The sequence below is a fragment of the Paroedura picta genome, chromosome 1 (assembly GCF_049243985.1).
Source record: "Paroedura picta isolate Pp20150507F chromosome 1, Ppicta_v3.0, whole genome shotgun sequence".
Taxonomy (NCBI): Eukaryota; Metazoa; Chordata; class Lepidosauria; order Squamata; family Gekkonidae; genus Paroedura; species Paroedura picta.
Window position 1 is genome coordinate 49,088,648 of NC_135369.1, and position 19,516 is coordinate 49,108,163.

Sequence of the window (19,516 nt, forward strand, 5' to 3'; positions counted from 1 at the left end):
CCGTTTACCCCCCAGCAGAAAGCTGGGTACTCATTTTACCGACCTAGGGAGGATGGAAGGCTGAGTCAACCTTGAACCGGCTGCTGGGATTGAACTCCCAGCCTCATGGGCAAAGCTTTCAGACGGCTGCCTTACCACTCTGCGCCACAAGAGGCTCTTAGACTAGATGACCCTGGAGGTACCTTTAAATTCTATGATTCCACTAGGGGCCAAGCCCGTTGCATTCACGAATACAATGGGCACTAGATTTGGGGGGGAGAACTCTGCGGACAGCCTCCCCAGGACCTGGATAAGCTGCAAGCAGTTGTTAGGGAACTCAATGCCAGGAGAAGCTCTCATGCGGCAGGGATCTGCAGCCTCCAAGCCTCAGAGGGAAGTGGAAGGAGGAGGGGTAGTCAGGGGTGAGGATGGAAGGCAATTGGCTGGCCGCTGGACTGATAGGCAAGTTGGTTGGAGGAGGAGGCACTCAGGGGCAGGATAGCTGCCCTGAGTGGGTGGTAAGGGCACTTAAGCCATGAGACACGCTCCTCCTCCAAGCCCTTACCAGAAATGTTATATGTGAAACAGATGATTTCAAGGACATGGGTAGACACTTTAGAAATGAGAACTATGTATATGTTCATTTAAGACTTCTTGGAATGAGACTTTTTGCTATGCTTCAGAATATCTGTCCTCTCACCACCCCTACCCCCAACCACATGCTGCAGTGTTCTGAAGAACTTCAAAGCCTGTGGTGCTTGGGTTAATCATGATTAAAAAGAATTATGCCACTGTTGTTTAGGGATTTGCTTTCTAATGAGCTTGTGATCTTATAACATTTGTTGGTATTTTAGTATATTTCAAGCCCTGATAACATTTTATGCCAAGGTAGGAATCAGATAACCATTCTGAACAGGAAACAGTATAAGAGGCTTGTTTTGCTTTGTTTTACAGTTTGGATGCAAGCCTGTGATAATGTCTTCTCATAGGCTACTCAAGAGCTTACATAGGTTTTGTGTTTTGACTGGTACAGGTAGAAGTCTAGTTCAATGAACAATTTGGTTAACAATTCGGTCATGCAGTACCTCTCATGGACTGTAGTTAATGCTGAGCGATTTTAGATGGTTAACCCCTAACATTCATTTCTCCCCAGTTGTATTAGGCATGTTTACAAATGACTGAACACACATACAATTTAGTATGGAATACACTTGATTGTTCTTTATACATCTGTTGAATACTACTAATGTTACACTCAACACATATAACCATAGAATCATAGAGTTGGAATGGGCCTTAAAGGCCATCTAGTCCAATGCAGGCTCAACCTAAAGCATCCTTGATAAGTATCTGTCTAGCCACTACTCAAATACTGCCAGTGTGGGGGAGCTCACCATATGTACAGCCAAAGTAATGAGTTAAATCTCACATTGATCCACATACTGGTTCATAGTTTCATTTTTAAAGGGAATGTGCATGGGTTCTTACAAACCAGATGCTGTAATATATGAACAGGGATATTGTAAATTGCTTTTGAAAGTCCTATCAGATTCAGAAGCAGTCATCCATGTGGTTTATTTGTTGGGAAGGGAGAACTGTTTCATATAAATAAGCCACCTTGAGAGCTAGTTTTATAGTCATTTTGCACCCAGGGTATTGTTTTCATTTTTCTCTTTATTCAACTGTGACTCTATGATTTGACCTAGTTCTGTGTTTGAAGCCCCACTTGTATTTGTTAAGCAAATTACTAAATAATTTTACAATACAAAGGATTCCCAGTCCTGGATTTGGTTTGGTCTTTGGTGGGCAAAAATGGTATTCCTCCCAGTTTTAAAAATAGTTATTTGAGTTTCTGGCAGTTGAGGCTTATGCAATACTTCTTTTCTGAGTTTTATCATAAATTCTGCTTCTGAATGCTACAACATGGCTGTTCCAAGAGTGTGTTGTTTGCTGGTAGAGTTGTGGTATCCTTCAAGGCAATAATTAAATGCATTAAATCAGATGAGAAAGGTTGAGATGTTCAGGAAACACCTTAAACAGTGAATGAATGCAACTGTCAGATGTGAAGCAGATATATTGTTAAATACTTATTACCTTTATTATTGTGGGTTTTCAGCCCTTCTGCATTCACTAATGACTTTATCTTGAAGTTTTAAAAATGGTTGTGCAGTACATTTTCCCCTCAATCACTGATTTTCGTAAGAAGTGCTGGCTCTCTGCAGCAATTCTTCTCATGCGTAAATACACAAAGATATCATAAATAGCAAACCAACAGGTATTGAGAGACTAGGACATAAAAGAGATCAAAGCAAACAGACCATGCAGTCATTTCAAAATCTTGGCTGACTGCTCTTGTAAATAAGAGTGCTTCTAAAGCAGAAAGCATTCAACTACTGTATTTATATAGGCCTTGATTGACAGTTCAGTTATTAAGTTCATAAAAACCCAGGCAACGTAAACTAGTAGGAATGTTTGCTCTAGCAGTTTCTATCTAAAAGAAAATGAAAACCCAGGTATAATCGCTTATTCTGTTTCTCTAAAGTATTTATTTTAGAACTATGCAGCATAAAAGAATGTTTTCCTAAGTCAATGAACTTAAGCTATGTTGGTTGCTTTCTGGAATTTAAGTATGTTGTTATAATTCCTTGCAAAACAAATGCCACATTTGTAATGCTTAATGACCCTTCTAGTTTACCAGTCTGTCTTTTTCTCAATATAATAAATCTAAATTGTTCTTCTAAACTTGCATAAGAAAATGGAAATATTTGTTTCTGCAGTTTTTTAAGTGAAGTGTTCTATAAACTTTAATTCAACATAATCCTAATATTTACTCTAAGGTAAGATCTACTGACTTAAATGTACCTTACTTTTTATTAAGTGGGTTCAAAATTGCTGCTGTTACTTAAACCCTAATCCCAATCTGAGCAAATCTGAAATGGCTGGGTTTGTTGCTTTCGCTAGTGCAATCCTATGCATGGTTACTCCAGGCATTTACTGGCAGGGCCTCATGGGAATTGTAGTCCATGGGCATCTGGAGGGCCGCAGTTTGACTACCCCTGCTCCAGGCTAAATCCACCGATTTCAGTAGGCTTAGATTGGAGTAACTCTTCATAAAGTTATAAAGTTGATCTTAGTCAAGTCATTCTAGACAAGATATCCCTTCCCACAGTCCTAAACATTATAGATCTACATCTTTAAACATCTGGTTAAATGTTTCTTCAGAGCTTGTGACATACCATATTCTGGAATGTCTACAGCAGAAATCATTTGGTGTATCATGGGATATGTCATGGGAAGCATTTGATTTTAGTTTTGTCCCTCATACTCCTGGTAAAGACTTTCACATGTTTCCTTTAGACATATACAAGCTGTTCACAGAATTGCAGACTCTTTGATGATTTCCATCAAAGAGAATTGATGTGAAGGGGATTTGAGATGGGCTCATGAAAATCAAGTCAGTTTATCTAATTCCTTATGAGAGGTGTAAATTGGGGGCCATTCCGCACTCGTTCAAAATTGCACAATGGTTGCAAATGGAAATCGCTACTAATTTGCTGTTATGCACAACATCGTTGACAATCTGCCACACTCCTGAAACTGATCCACAAATAGCGCTTCGTTCTAGCGCTTTCAGGGAAATCCTAAAAAGTGGATTCACCCTCCAGAAAGCGCTACACTCTTGCAACCAATCTGCAACACTAGCGGGAAAGTTCTGTGCATTACCATTGTTGTGGTTTCTGCAAAGTCCCTCCCCCTAGCTCTCTCCTCTGATCTTCCGGCGAAGCTATTGCCATTTTTTTTTCTCGGAGTGAGCGGAGCTCAACGCACCGGCGAGCCTTCGTTTACCCAGCGAGGTTAAGTCACCAAGCACCACACAGCCCCGTTTGCTGGTTTATTTTCCCTTTATTTTTCACTCTATTTTCAGCTGAAAATCACACCCGTGCAGGGGTGTTGTTTTTTTTTCACTTGGGGGGAGCGTGGCAACAATGAAACGGCAGCTCAAACACCACCTGCTAGCTAGATGGGTCACTCCGTTGCAATGAATCAACGCAGATTCGTTGCAACGTGTTTTTTTTTAAACGTTCCTTAAAGGGAAAGGGGCTTTTCGGGAGCGTGATAACGGCCGCCCATTGGCTGCTCGTTTGATTGATGGCCAGGGGCGGGACAAAGCTCGGCAATATCGCAATTTTTGCTGAGACCGGAAACCTGTGGGAAACGATAGAAATGCAACTGGATTCCACTACAAAGGCATAACGACAAATTCTACTATTTAAAATGGCGTTTTTTCGTTCCGAAACCAATTTGCTACATAGATCCTGGTGCGGAATGGCCCTGGGTCTAGTCTGTCTTAATTGTAAAGTTGCTTATTAGTGGTTTATTCAAGGTATGTTCATCATTCTTTGATGACTTTAAGATGTTAATGAGCCATCACAGGGTATCACCAAAAGTTGAAATTTAATGACATGGTACCACCCTAAGCATAGCATTTTTATAATTAAGACTATTTATGCACTTGGTTGAGAACCATCACATTATTTGAGTTCATCAGATGATGTATATTTCTGTTTGAAACAGTCCAGATCTTTTGTTCATTGGCTAAATTTGTTGCTGAATACCCCTCCTTGCTCACAAAAATGGTATTACTACTACATTTTAATTCCTGGATTAAAGTCATATTTGAGCTGTGTACTCAAGTCCCAATAAGTTCTCCTTAGTTGGAAGTATTCTTTTACTGAAATATCAATAACTAATGACCTACAGATGCTGTAGTGAACAGTCAATGTTCCTTTAAACAAATAGAGGTCACATTTGCAATAAACACTCCAGTGATTCTTTTTTCATACATGACTTTTTAGCACTCTGATTTTAAACTGGAGTATTTGTTTTGAAAGAGCACTGCTTTCTTAACTCCCTGGCATCACAATTTGGTGCATCCTTAAGAGGTAAAGAATGTTTCGTCAGGAAAAATGCAACTCCCTGTCTGTAAAGATAAAAGCAATATCAACATTAGTATTGCTGGCACAAGAAAAATGGACAATTTGGTGACATTTACTTTTCTTTACTATGCTTATATCAGTTACACTATCCAAAGGTAAATAAAATAATATGGTCTCTTAATTAGAAAAAATAACAGAACTTCAGGTAATATTTGCATAGATAGCATTCCACTTCTGTTTTTGCTGAGTTCTTATTTTATTTATTTATTTAATTTACTATTTGATTTATAGTCCTCCCCTCACCTGTATCCTGGGGCAGCATACCAGTATGTTGTTTGTGGTACATCACTTGCTTCTGGGAGGCTTTGATAATACTTTTGTCTGCATGTTCCCTGTATCTAGTTATTTCAGTACAGAAAATTATAACATATGATCCTATGCAATGACTGTGTAACAGAAATGGTTTAGTGAAGCAGCTGAATATGTGTCTGAAGATATTTAAATGCAAGTAATTGCATATAATGTTTCATGTACGTTATAATGTGCTGTGTAAACCGCCCAGAGCTGCAAAGAAATGGGAGGTATAGAAATATAAATAAATAAATAAATAAATAAATATTGCATGCATAGAAAAAATGAAGTAGTTATATACAAAGTAAGTACTGAAATACAAGCACAAATCTGTTTTTATTCATAGTGTGTTAAAATGTAGGACATTCCAATGATACTCGTCTATTTTATTTGATGCAGCCTTTGTGCATAATTGAATGACTAAGACATAGCAGAAGTCTTGTGCTTTGGCAATGACAGAGAGTGGGTTGAATTCAGACTTATTCCATTCAATGTAATTAATAAATGCTCTCATGAAAACAGAATGGTATCAATTGTGAAAAGTATTTGAGAGTATGAGCTCTCACATCATTTCTTCTGTCACTGCAGTGGTCGTCTCTAGGCTGGATAGTGTAGGAAACCATGACACCTTCATTCCCTTCTAGGCCAAAAGATTCTGTCTGCATCTGTTGATGTGGAAGAGATTCCTGGACTTGGGTCCATGTGCTGTTTGTATGAGGAGAAGAGAAAGGCATGACAGACTTCTCTTCAACTGAACCTTCACCCTAGCCTGTCTTCCACTTGTTATGCAGCAGTAAAAAATTGAATTTTGTAGCAAATATTAATTTATTTTTATTTAATTAATCATTTATATTTCACTTTTTTTCCTTATCACAAAATAAATGCAAACATACAGTTTAAACAAAGATACACATTATGATGCTCCAGTGTCCTGGGCTGGTGCTGGTTTCATTGAATAGTATGGCTTACTCAGCTCCATGCATTAACAACCAAAGTCCAAGGCCTGTTGGTCTCCTGCTCTTCAGTTCATGGCCAGAGTCTTCTATATCTGGCCACAACTGTAACAGAATAGCACCAGATGCTCAGCCCACATCTTATTCATGGCAGGAAGATGTTCTCAGCCTCCCTCTGCTACATAATTTTGCAAATAAAGGTAAGTTCCTAGCTGCTGCTAGAAATCTTCTTTTCCCCACTCTGAGGATTGTTAAACATTCTGTCCCATAAATAATTTTCTTCCTGCTGGATACTTCAAATCTCCTTCCTTCCTCCAATCTTAAGTTTTTTTTAAAAAAAATGTGTGAAGGGTGAACTTGCTGAGTCAGGCCCTAACAAATCAGCATAAAAGACCAGTCACAGAGCAGTCCTTCTGAGGCTCACTGTTTATCTACTCTTGCTATGAAAACAGTCTATGTATTTCAATCCTTTAGTAAACAGTGAAAAAGAGAACAAACAATAAGCAGTAAGCACTTCCTCTTATCCCATGATCGTTAAATTTCCTTAGCGAGGAGATTTTAGTGAGGAGCATTGGGTAGAACTTTTTGAAAACTCAGATACAGAAGCTTTTTGTTGTTGTTGTTATCAGCCATTCAGTCATCTCTGACTTTTGGCAATTCCATGGGACAGCTGTCGCCACGATCCCCTATCCCGCACCCTGATCCTGCACCACCTTCCTCAGCCATACAATGCCTGGGGCCTTGTTGTTTGGCAATTGACTCAAGGCTTGTTCAACTTCCTCCTCCAGAATGGCTGGTTCAAGTTCTATTTCTATTTCTTTTTCATTTTAAAGAGAGTGAGCTTCTGTTCTGCATGCATACACTTCTATGTATTCCTGCAACCTGTTCTTGATGTTCTGTTGGTCAGTCAGTTTCTTCCTTTGTTTATCTTTGATAATGCTTTTGCGAGCAGCAGTTGGCATTCAGAACCTCTTTACTTGTGCAAAAGCATTTCTTGTGTGTCCTTTTTTGTAATCTAACTGCTTACATTTCTGATTCCAGTAAATTTCATTGTCTATTCTTGCTGCTCTTTGAAAATTCACATTTAATATTCTTCTTCTTCCCTTTTGTCTGCAACTTTTGCTGCTTTTCTACATTAAACTGTTCTTATAGTTTCATCTGAGAGCCATTTTTATCTTTTTTTCTGGCTTCTTGTGTGGTATGTGTTAAACAACAGTTGCGTGAATTTCCTGCTACAATTCAATCCAATAGTTGAAATTAAATTTTCACTTCCATTGTACATTGAACTTCCTTAACCCTGATGTTCTCTTGAGGTTGCAGAGTTTTGTTTTGATTTTAGCCCGTAACAGTTCATGATCTGAACTGCAATCAGCACTTGGACATGTTTTGACAGCAAGGATTGAACTGGACCATTGTTGTCTGCATAAGATATAGTCGATTTGGTTCCTGTGTAGTCCATTTGGTGATGTCCAAGTGTATAGGTGATGTTTATGCTGTTTGAACCAAATGTTCATGATGCGAAATCAACTTTCATGGCAGAATTGTGCCAAAAGATCACCCACATCATTCCTTTCTCCAAGTCAAAAGTTTCCAGTAATGTCTTTCTCTGCTTATTGCCAACTTCTGCATTAAAGTCACCTATTATGTAAATGATATCCTTCTTAGGTACTTATTTTAAAGTGTCTTGAATGGCAGTATAGAAGTCATCAGTTTCCACCTCTGTTACATCAGTTGTCAGAACGTATTCTTGGACAGCTGTGATACTTATTGGCTTGACACAGATTCAAATTGTCATGATTCGATCACTGAACATTGAAAAACTTTCCACTGCTTGATAAAATCCTTTGCTTGCAATGAAAGCCATGGTATTCCTTCTTATGGAGTTGTGTCCTGAATAGTGGATGGTAAAATCATCGAATTGAAAGAAACCATCTGTCCAATGTAATTCACTGATGCCAAGGAGGTCAATGTTCAACCTGATGGTTTCTCTTTTGACAATTTCCAATTTTCCTTGAGTCAGTCTTCTAACATTCTAAGTTGCTATTCAGTGCATCTTTGTAAAGTGCAGACCCTTGCTTTCAGCACTGGCAGCATCAGAGCCTGGGGTTCCTGCTAGATTTGCCCCAGGCATGCCATAAAATCCAGAGCTACTTGCTGCAGGTTCTCGGTACTCCCCAGTCACTTGTTGGGTACTTTCTTGCCTGAGGGGCTCACCATCACCATTGGGCACCATATCGAAATAGTTTAAGGGCTGTACCATAGGATTTTCTTGGCCATTTTTTTTACACCAGCTTACCCCTGTCAAAATATATCTTGACACTTTCCTAGCATGTGACACATTTTCTGTTTGCTTAACAGGTCTCCCTTTCTATTAACTTACCAGGGGGAAATATGATATGAAATGTGATATCCTTTAATGGGAATTGTATGCATGAATTAATATTTTGTGTGCTATTTTAGAATGGTTGAAAAGATTTGCTGAACTCTGCATGAATTTTAAATATATTTTTGTTATCTATTTTTGTTTTTGCTCAAAAAATACATTCTTAATTATAGTGCCCAACAGTGAGGTTTAGATCTAAGTTACAAGGTTTGAAATATTAAGCTGTTTAAATAATGGTGTGCATATGCAGAAAACATGAAGTGTAGCTACACGAGAAGGGAACATAAAGGGAAGTACAGATGAAAATAGAGGGAAAGCTATAAGATTATTTTAAGTGGTTTTTGTAAACAGTTTTGGAGGTAGTATAAATCTTATGACCTATCCAATATCAGTTTAAATGGAAATGTTTTCCATGCTTTAATTAAACAAAGTTATGGTGCCAAAATCTACATCTGAATATTGTCAGCAACTGTTTGTTCTGTCAGCTAGTCATTGCTGTAGTTTCTGTATCTGACAACCTTCGTATCTAAATTCAGGGGGGGGGGTCTAAATTATTTGTGGTTATTCTGGGTTATTTCAGTCCGGATTGTTCATGTAACATATTTATTGCTATTTAAAATGCTACTTGAAATATCTTTTCCTTGTCCAGAAAGCCATATGTTAGTAATTTGATAGCCAACAAGACTGGGGAAGCTTGGATTTATAGCTCTCCTGAGCCATAACGTTTATTGAGTGATCTGATGATGGTCACATGCTCTCAGCCTCATCTCCCTCACAAGGTTGCTATAAGGATAACCTGTGATAACCCCATATATGCCTTCCTGAACTCTTTGCAGAATGACTTGGTTGTAGGTGACAAATAAATGATCTACCAGGATTTAATTTATAGTTCAGGGAAGAAAGACTTGAGAAGAAGACATGTTTTATTTGTAGTTATTTCAGACTACATACACTATTGACAAAGGTTTTCTATAGTCATGCTCATTTGATGTGTGTTTGTAGTTACGTATAGTTACATGATTCCTGATATTGCAAAAATAGAAGTGTATTATGTATGAGAAAATGCAACCACAGCTATTCTGTTATATCTAAAAGCAACCTAATGTCATATGATGCTCCTGCTCAAGCAGGAGGGGGGACAGTTGTGTGATATTTGCTGATTTACCACTTGAATCCCTTCCTCTGAATCATCTCCTGTTTCCCAGAGTCTTGAGATTAACTTTTCAGATAGCAGTAGGGTAGGAAGACCCATTTTGTGGAAGACCTATTCAGAGTTCTTTAGGATTCATACCTACAGAATTATAATGGTTCTCTTTTTAAAAATGGATGAACTTCTATCTAATATTTTCTGTATTGTATTTCTCCCTCATTTGAGAGAATGAGACTTGAGACTGCTGGAAGCTACAATGAGATTTGTATCAAGAATACCGTTTGATTAGTTTGAAAGCTGTTCTGCCTGATGTCAAATGCAAGGCAGGTGGCTATGGGTGTATAGGTGTGTGGGAAAGATACTTGGTGAATTGCCGAGATATGTCTTCTCTGGCCAATCTGCAAGTGCGAGGAAATGTTCATTGCTGTTATGTATGTAATGCCTGAATCAGATTGCAATATCTACGGTGATGTTGCGCGAGAAAAATATTATTGGTGCTAAAATTTCAGGTCTCAAGCCATTTTTTCCCCCTCTGCCTAACCTTGTGGGGTTGTAAGAATGTAATGCAGAAGAAGAGATCCGTATGCACCTACCTGAAATCCTTGGAGAAAGTCCAGGATAAATAGTTCTAAATCTGTGGGACTGAATTCTAGATTTCGTAGGTTATAGATGATATTTATGTGTAGGTCTTGTAACAAGAATTTCAGGAAGTAGTGTGGGCAGAAATTGGTAGGGAAAGTGATCAACACAAAAATGCTAATATTATACCTTACACACTCTTTGTTTGAACTGTGGAACTGGAAAACAGTACTGATGCTGAGCAGTAGGTCAATACATTTTTAAAGTTTGTACACCATTTCTCTTCTAGCCAGAAACTGCTACTCATTCTTACTCTAACTTAGCCCTAACTCCCACTGTCACTCTGCAAAATGTTTTTATCTCCTGATACCTGTTTGATTTGAAGAAAGAGCTCTGTTTACTTTTCCGCCTCACTTGAGAATCGGTGTAGCACTGTGATTTAAGAGGTGATATGTGACATGGAATGTCCCCCTTTTAAAATCTCTGGTTACCTATGAGCAACAAACTGTGGTTCATTGTTGAGACTGAGGCTTACAAATTCATGTACACTCATTTATCCCCTTATGTGTGTCTTTATATGAAGCCATGTCTGCACTACCCATGGCTTGTTTGTTGCTCACAAACAATGACTAAACTTTGTGAAAGCAGAAAGTCCAGTTCCTCAGCTCCATGTGAGGCAAAGGAGGCAGAAAGCACAGAAACTTGAGGACATACAGAACTTATTCTCATTATGACTGGCTGTGGCTCATAAGGACGGCTAGTGCAGCCAACATATAAACAAAAAGGAGTCTGGTGCGATTGAAGACTCAACAATTTATCATAGCAAAACTTTCGACAAGGCCCATTTTATAAGATGATGAAATTCCTGATGAGTTGTGATAGATGGATAGAAAATTATAATAAGCTTGCTTAAAAATGGTAGCAGTCTCTTTTCAAGTGTGCACTTTAAAAATGATATCACTATTTTCTTCATTAAAGAGTGCTGTTTGCAGTTTCCATTAGTAAAATTCACAGTTGTTTGAATTATAGAAGCTTAGTCAACCCTGTTTTTCTGAGACTGGAGGCCAAAGGTAAGGTTTAGGATTGTGGAAGAATATTTTAGTGGTGGAATACTGCTGCTAAAATGTTGGCTTAGGTTCTGCAGTCTGCATCACAGCTGTAATTAATTTTACATGTGTGTGTTAATTGCCCTCAAGTTGTTTCTGATTTATGACAATCCTATGAATTACCTCCAAAATGAGCAGTTGTTACAGCCACACTTAGAGCTTTTGCACATTGAAGGCCATGCCTTCCTATAGACTTAATTCCCTTCAATTTCACCTATATCATTCAGCAAATGAGAAGAGAGGAATTTATATTTTTATATTTGGGTAACTGTAGTGAACAGAGCTTGTACCAGTGCACTGTACTGTTTAATAGTTCAAAATTTCCAGATCTCTGTGCACTTTCAGAAAGCTTCCTGTACTTGCTTCATTGTGAAGATTTGTTTTGATGTGTTTTGCAATGTTTACACAGTGGTTTGTGGTTAAGACCTGTTGTGTTAGCTGAGTACTGGAACAATCTTTACTGTACTATTTGCCATGTGGTGATTTATCCTTGCATTAAAACTTTACTTATTTAATTGACTTTCATAAAAAGAGCTGTAAAAGGCTGTTGGAGTCCAGTGCCTCAATCTAAATATGCAGTATATTTTCATGTGAAGGTTATACTGGCATAGAGAATGTTTTTTTTCTTCTTTTTCCCTCTTTTAGTTGTCCACATATATTTTATTTATATGCCATTATAGTGTAAACTTTATTTACTTACCATTGTATTTTTGTTGTTTTCTGACATATTAAAGCATGGCTGATAAAATTTAAAAGTGTTCTTCTGAAATAATGGGATGAAATTGCGGGAGGGGTTCAAGTTTATGATGCCCTAAATTTAACTAATCTTTGTTTGGTTAAATCTGGTCATAAACATCTGCCATTCCCTAGCAGATTGTAAGCTTTAAACTGGATGAAAAAGAGGGAGAATTTGTGTAGTACAGTCACCCTTCCTAAAATGCAGGCAACAAGGCACTGTGTGAAATAGCACTATAGATGTTAATTACAGTTCCAATGGAGATGTATTCACAGAATCTTCTCCATTTCTTGTGTATGAGTGATATATGAGGATTACTTGTTAGACTTCTGGACTGGACTCACTTGGGATGTGTCTCTGAGTGGCCTTCTGCATCAAGGCTTGTGCCTGGGAGAGCTGTGGCATCCTTCATCGGTCCCACTACCAATCCTATTTCTCAGGTCCTTTTGAAACCTATGAAATGGGTGGGAGTTGACTATCCCAAGGGTGGTGTGAATGGTATTTGGGAGCTTTGTTCAGAATTGTTTCCGAGGTTAGGCATAATGGGTGGCAGAAGAAAGCTAGGTACAAGTCCACATTAGAGACCAACAAGATTTTTGGGGCATCCTCTTTCAAAGCTCCCTTCATCAGATACCAGGATGTAGATGGGTTTTCCAGGCTGTAGATGGTTTTGCATTCTCAGGTCCTGGAATGTCCTTCTCCAGCGGCAGCTCTGAGTGTCAATGGAAACCATCAGAAGAGGACTGCAAAGTAGCATAAAATTATCTTTGTTGTTTAAATGTCTAGAAGGCCTCATGCAGTTTTGAGACTTGCATGCTGTTTTACACTATGAAGTGTTTTTTTCTCTTCCACAGAATGACAGGGAGAGAGTTCTTCACTCGATTTCCAAACCTTTATCCATTCTTACTCAATAAGTTGGAAGTGGTGGCTAGTACAATGGATGGGTAAGCAAAATATATTGGTATTCTTGGAAGATTTGAAATTGAGGATGAAACAGTAGACTATGTCTGCCTATGATTTTAAAGCAGTTGCCTCTGAACTTTTGAACATTAAAAATATGAAATTCTAAATTCAGAATTTGTTCTGAACCACTAGTCTGTTTCATCAGCAGTATCAGAATTCCCTTTAAGTTTTGGGTTAAACTATTAATACAAATGTAAGCTAATTAGACATTTACTTCAGATTATACATGTTATGTGTCTATGCGATGTGACTATCTAATAGTCATTCTTTAGGTGTATGTAACATTTTGTAATTTTTTCATAATGTTGATCTGTCTTTTCAAAGAAATGTTTCCTCCTTGTGTTGTTTTTCTGTTTTTGTAGCGAATAAATATATAAAATGCATAAGTAATATTATGGTCTGTATTAATTGTCAGCAGAACTATGAAATATAGCTGACCACTTCTTCATATGTCAGCTTTGTGACCCTTTTCATGACAGATCTCAGAAATTATTAAAGGCTGATAGGAAGTTTATTTTTGCATAAAGAAAATAATTACTTTTTGAATAGCATACCAGTGCTTATCTGATTTATGGAATTCTTTTTTTAATGAATTATTTTAATGCATGAAAAAGACGTGTACAAACATTTTTAGCATGTGGCATTCTTAATCATGTAATAGGAAGTTTGGGAAGATATTTTTATGATGCTTCTAACAAGCCTCTCAATTATTTTTCTTATGCAGTGAAAGTGGCAAATTAAAGCTCCATCCAAGTTTGTTCCTTTTGCTTTTGATCTTGGGTAAACTATATCCTTCACCAATGGATGGCACTTACTCTACCCTCAGCATGGCCCCCTTCATCCCATTTATTTTGAAGTAAGTTGCATGTTTCACTTCACAAATATTTTTATCCAGATTGTGCTTGCTAGTTTGCTGCATTTGCCATGATGAAACTGAAGTTCCCTGGTAAGACTGAATGAAGCATAATTTTATATTGCTTTGCACAATACTTTTAGAGGAAAAAGCAAAATTATTATATTTGTTACAAAGTTTTAGTCTTATTATATATACAAATCTTTCTCAGTTTTTTCCTGTGTGAAAGGAGATGGATTGATGTATACATGGCAAACATATAATGGGACATATTTCTTTTTGATCCAGGATAGTAGGAAGTAACTTCACATTTGGTTCTGAATTGAACCAGAATATTTATTCAATTTGTTTTATTTCATGTAATGTACTTACACCCTTGAATTTGTGTAGAGGCAGAGCATTTCCATTGCATACAGGTCAGAAATGTCTTGCTTTGGGTAGTACTCAGGCTGTTGAAACAATGGTAAAGGTAAAGGTATCCCCTGTGCAAGCACCGAGTCATGTCTGACCCTTGGGATGTCGCCCTCTATCATTTTCTTGGCAGACTCAATACAGGGTGGTTTGCCATTCCCTTCCCCAATCATTACAATGGTAAATATGTACAAAAATAATGTGCAGATGTTTGTTGTCCTGAGATGAGTTAGAAGAAGAAGAGTTGGCTCTTATATGCCGCTTTTCCCTACCCAAAGGAAGCTCAAAGCGGCTTATAGTCACCTTCCCATTCCTCTCCCCACAACAGACACCCTGTGGGGTGGGTGAGGCTGAGAGAGCGCTGATATCACTGCTCAGTCAGAACAGTTTTCAGTGCGTGGTGAGCCCAAGGTCACCCAGCTGGTTGCATGTGGGGGAGCGCAGAATCGAACCTGGCATGCCAGATTAGAAGTCCGCACTCCTAACCACTACACCAAACTGGCTAGTATTCATTGTTGCTCTCAAATAACTAGTGAGTGTTCAGCTCTCTTAATGGTTTACTGGAGTAGAAACATTCTAATTAGGCTTCAAATTCTTTCAGTTTAGCTGAGGTAGAATTCTCCAATTAAGTGGGAGTTGAGTTGAAGTTGGCTTCACTGTGCTAAAATAAATTATACAGTGTGACTCAGATTAAACTCATACAAGAACAAATTTCACTCTACTATGTGGAAAGCACACATTTCTCCCTGTTAAATGGGTTCCCTCTTATCAGCCATCCACTCTGCTATTAAAAGCATAGTTTATCCTAGTCTTTCAGCTGGAAAACAATGAAGTGAGATTGTTCAGATGTAAAATCAGACAATAGTTTAGCGTTGTTGGAATGAACCTCAGGTTCACATGCTGCAACACTTTTTGCAGATACTTTTTCTTTAGGTACTATTATGGTGTGTGTGTGTGTGTGTGTGTAAAGTCCTCTCAAGTTGCTTTCAATTTTTATGGCAACCCTATGAAACATCCTATCATTAGTAGCCTTCCTCAGGTCTTCTAAATGGAAGGCAGTGCAGTGGTTCTCAACCTAGGGTTGGGACCCCTTTGGGGGTTGAACGACCTTTTCACAGGGGTTACGGCAGAGAGAGCAGCTTGGCTGGGAGGGCACTGCCACTATTGCCGTTCCTTCAGCAGGCGCCCACGCTCAGCCTCCAGCCGCTCCAGCAGTCCCTCCAGCACAGTCTCCTGCCAAGCGCTCCAGGTGGCGGCACAGCTCGGCAGGACAAGAGGCAGAACTGAACTGAGAAACCCCGGAAAAAAAACAGTTTATATACAATCATGAACAATGGATGTTCACTCCATTGGTCAGTTTCAGTTTAATTTATGTGAAAGAATACTTGCATAATTTTATGGTTGGGGTCACCACAACATGAGGAACTATATTACAGGGTCGCAGCATTAGGAAGGTTGAGAACCACTTCTGTATAGGGTCACTCCATCTCATGTTGGGTCTTCTCTTTTCCTGCTGCCTTCAACTTTTGGGATTATTGTATTTTCCAGTGCCTCTTGTCTTCATATAGCATGACCGAAGTATGATAGTCTCAGTTTAGACATTTTAGCTTCCAGGGAGAATTCAAGCTTGATTGTATCTAGAACCCATTTATTTGTCTTGGTACTAGGCCTTGGTATCTGTGAAACTCTTCTCAAGCACTGTATTTCAAAGAAATCTGCTATTTTCAGTATCCAACTTCTACATCCATACATAAGAACAAAGCTTGAGTGTAATGGCTACTTCAGCTCAACATGGCTACCCACTTGAATCTACCAATTCATAGTAATGAAAATTAAGTAAATACTCCACCTGTTGAGTATTTTCTATAGAACTACAGTGACGCAATCCCATACCCGTGCCCAGCAATAAAGCTCTTTTTCCAGTACACCCTCTTCATTCACAACCACAGCTCTAACAAAGGGAATGTGCGCTCATCCTACATTTTACATAAATCTGAGTCCCATTGCTACAAATAGGAACTCTATTATTGGCAGGCAACAATGTCTGTCAAGCTTTGGAGGGTTCATATTTGTGTTTCCAAGACTGGAAAACACCACTCGCCCACCATTGACCCATTGTATATGGGCCAGAATGCCTGCACTGGTGGCAGCAGGGCATCAGGGAAAATCCCCGATTATGCAAGCCGCCATTGCCAGCGCGGGCATGGCCCGGCGCAGGGCCACGGAAGACATGCGTTATAGAAACGCGGGAACTTCCGCAGCTTCCTGGATGCTGCAGGTGCCTTCAGGGGCTGCGGTGGGCCAGCACTGTGCATAATTGCCAGGGCAGGCCTTTTGGCCCGCCCGGCTCCTGATCTACGGTGTCCCTTTAGGGACACTGCACACCCCTGCAGGCTCCATGGAGCCAGCAGGGGCACCCCCTGCCCCCGCCAAAGTGTGTGGAGGGGGCCCAGCCCCCCTCCCCCAGCCCCTCCCCATCTCCCCCCGGCTGCGGCTGCTTACCCTGCTGTCCCCAGTGCAAAGCGCATGTGCACGCGCTACGCTGGGGCAGCCCTGCACGCCCCGCCCCCGTGCGTTCATGGGGAATGGCAGGGCATCTTTCCCCATCGCAACAGCACGGTGGCAGCACCGAGTAGTTGCCGCCGTGCATAAAGGGTCTTTGTCTAGCATTTTTGCACCAGCATTTCTGCGTGGGTTTTGTTTTCTGAGCTACCCAAAGCCATACCCAAAAGTTCAGAAATTCCTTTGAAGGCCACATGCCTACCAATCATCAGCTTTTGAGCCCCATTCTGGCCAGAATTTGGCACGAGTTTTAGCTTATCACGCAGTTCATGTCCATCCGTAGTTACTGTACCATGTGTCCTTCAACCTTTCATTGGCATTTGTGTCCATGTTATTTAGTTAAATATAACTTAGTTGGCAAGCAAGTTTGCCAATTTGAGTTAAGTACAATACTTAGGATAAAACTGCAAGAACTGCTAACTGGGCATTTAGAAGGAAATTACTTTCTTTTGATTTTTTAAAAAAAGATCCAGCTGTTAAAGAGTGTTGAGACGTTTATTCTTGAAAGTCATATCAAAACTATTCACATATAAATAGCCTTTTAGGTGTGCTTGGTCCAATATTTAACTAACTGTATTAAATAACATGATGTCATGCCTGAAACATTGTTTTTATCTTGAAATTAATAACTCTGCCAATATTGGTAGAAATACAAATATGAGTAATAACGTCTTTTGGTTCTGGTGCAGTAATTTGTTGAATAAGGCAATGCCATATCTTACCCTGAGAGATAGTTAAATACTAGCCCTTGAACTAGTCTTTATTTGTTGTCCAGAATTAGAATCTATTCCCGCTGAAAGAATTTTTTGATAAGTAAAGCAAATAATTCTTTCTTGATATTAACAATGCCATCCTGAGCACTTCCATCATTGTAAGTACGTTGAAGTCACAGGCATAAAAGGGTATAATTATGCTTAGAAAGGCACTGAAAATTAACATTGCTTCTGTAACATACCGTATATAAGCCGACCCGCATATAAGCCGAGGCACCTAATTTTACCACAAAATCTGGGCAAACTTATTGACTCACATATAGGCCGAGGGTGGGAAATGCTCCATCATCACAGGCTTTCCCATCCAGCCCCCCTCCCCCAACAAATACAGAAAAGTAAAGAGGATGAATAGCTGCTGGTTTTCATACCCCACTTTTCACTAACCAAAGGAGTCTCAAAGTGGCTTACAATTGCCTTCCCTTCCTTTCTTGATGCCAGACACCCTGAGAGAGCTCTGACAGAACGGCTCTGTGAGGACAGCTCTCTCAGGAGAACCAAACAATGCCCCCCCCCCCCCGGTCAGCAAACCAGAGCAGAACAACCATACCCGAAGTTGGCAGCCTACTACAAGTACAACAGCTAACAAACTGGGAGAATGGACAACTCTAACTCCAACTGTAGTGCCCCCCCAAACAAAACACTGAAATAAAGAACTGTAAAACTCAAAACTGAAATAACTGTAAAAATCAACTTTTATAAGAAACACAATCCCAAGAAGAAAAAGCAAACAATGTTGCCTCTCAGATAAAAGAAGAAACACTAGGAGAAAGAAACAGTAAATCCCAAAACACCCCCAAAACTCACTCCACCCCCACCTACAGAAACCAAAAGAGTAGTTTGGAAAAAGTGATTAAGAAGAGGAAGAAGTAAAGGCAAAGTCCTGGGACTGTTTCAGGAGCTCATTCTACCAGGTAGTAACGTACCTGGGACCTTCAGAAAAGCTAAAATCAACTGCTCTTATAAATTTCTAAGTCATTAGTACTGTGGGCCCATCATTTTTAACATTTCTTCAAACGCCTCACTTATTGTGAAGAAGAAGAGTTGGTTTTTATACCCTGTTTTTCACTACCTGAAGGAATCTTAAAGTGGCTTACAATCGCCTTCCCTTTCTCTCCGCATAACACACACCCTGTGAGGTATAGGAGGCTGAGAGAGCTCTGACTGGAGTGCTTGGTCAGAACAGAACTATCAGGACTTTGACTAGCCCAAAGTCACCCGGCTAGTTGCATGTGGAGAATCAAACCTGACTCGCCAGATTAGAAGCTGCCGCTCTTAAACACTACACCAAGCTTTAAAAGCAGCATATTGCTTTAAAATGTTTTTGTTTATTCCCAGTGCTCTCTTGCTGTGTGCATACATGAGTCAACTGTGCATACATGAGTCAATTGCAGGGCTGTGATGAACTTAATTAAAATAAACTTAATTGTTAATTAATTTTAATGAGAACCGAGGACATATAAATCCCAATGATTTAACTTCAGAACTTTTGTGGGCATAATGATATGTTCTGTATATCAACTCAATTTTGAAATTTGGGTAAATGTAAAAAAAAATTGCTATGTGGTTTCTGTGGGGAGAACCTAACTTTAACCTTCTTAATACCTTCCATCCCCCTCCCATCCACATATAGATTTAACCATGGTGTCAGAGGCTACAGATTACTGCCTTCAAATGTTAATATTTTAGTGAACTGTAAATTCTTTTGTTTCATTTTGTCTTGTCTTACATGTTTAACAAGAGCCTTTTGTGGCACAGAGTTGTAAGGCAGCAGATATGCAGT

At 39.3% G+C, this 19,516-nt stretch overlaps 1 protein-coding gene across 4 annotated transcripts in view; it reads left to right on the plus strand.

The window, feature by feature from the left end:
• Nucleotides 1–19,516, plus strand: part of THADA (THADA armadillo repeat containing) — a 175,073-nt gene that overhangs the window by 69,253 nt on the left and 86,304 nt on the right. For 3 of the 4 annotated variants that reach the window (XM_077337687.1, XM_077337668.1, XM_077337678.1), the window contains exons 27-28: nt 13,029–13,118; nt 13,862–13,993. In XM_077337687.1, the coding sequence (XP_077193802.1) occupies nt 13,029–13,118; nt 13,862–13,993 (222 nt within the window). Of the gene's footprint in view, nt 1–13,024; nt 13,119–13,861; nt 13,994–19,516 lie in introns of all 4 variants that reach the window. The other variant, XR_013231036.1, reaches the window with a different exon arrangement.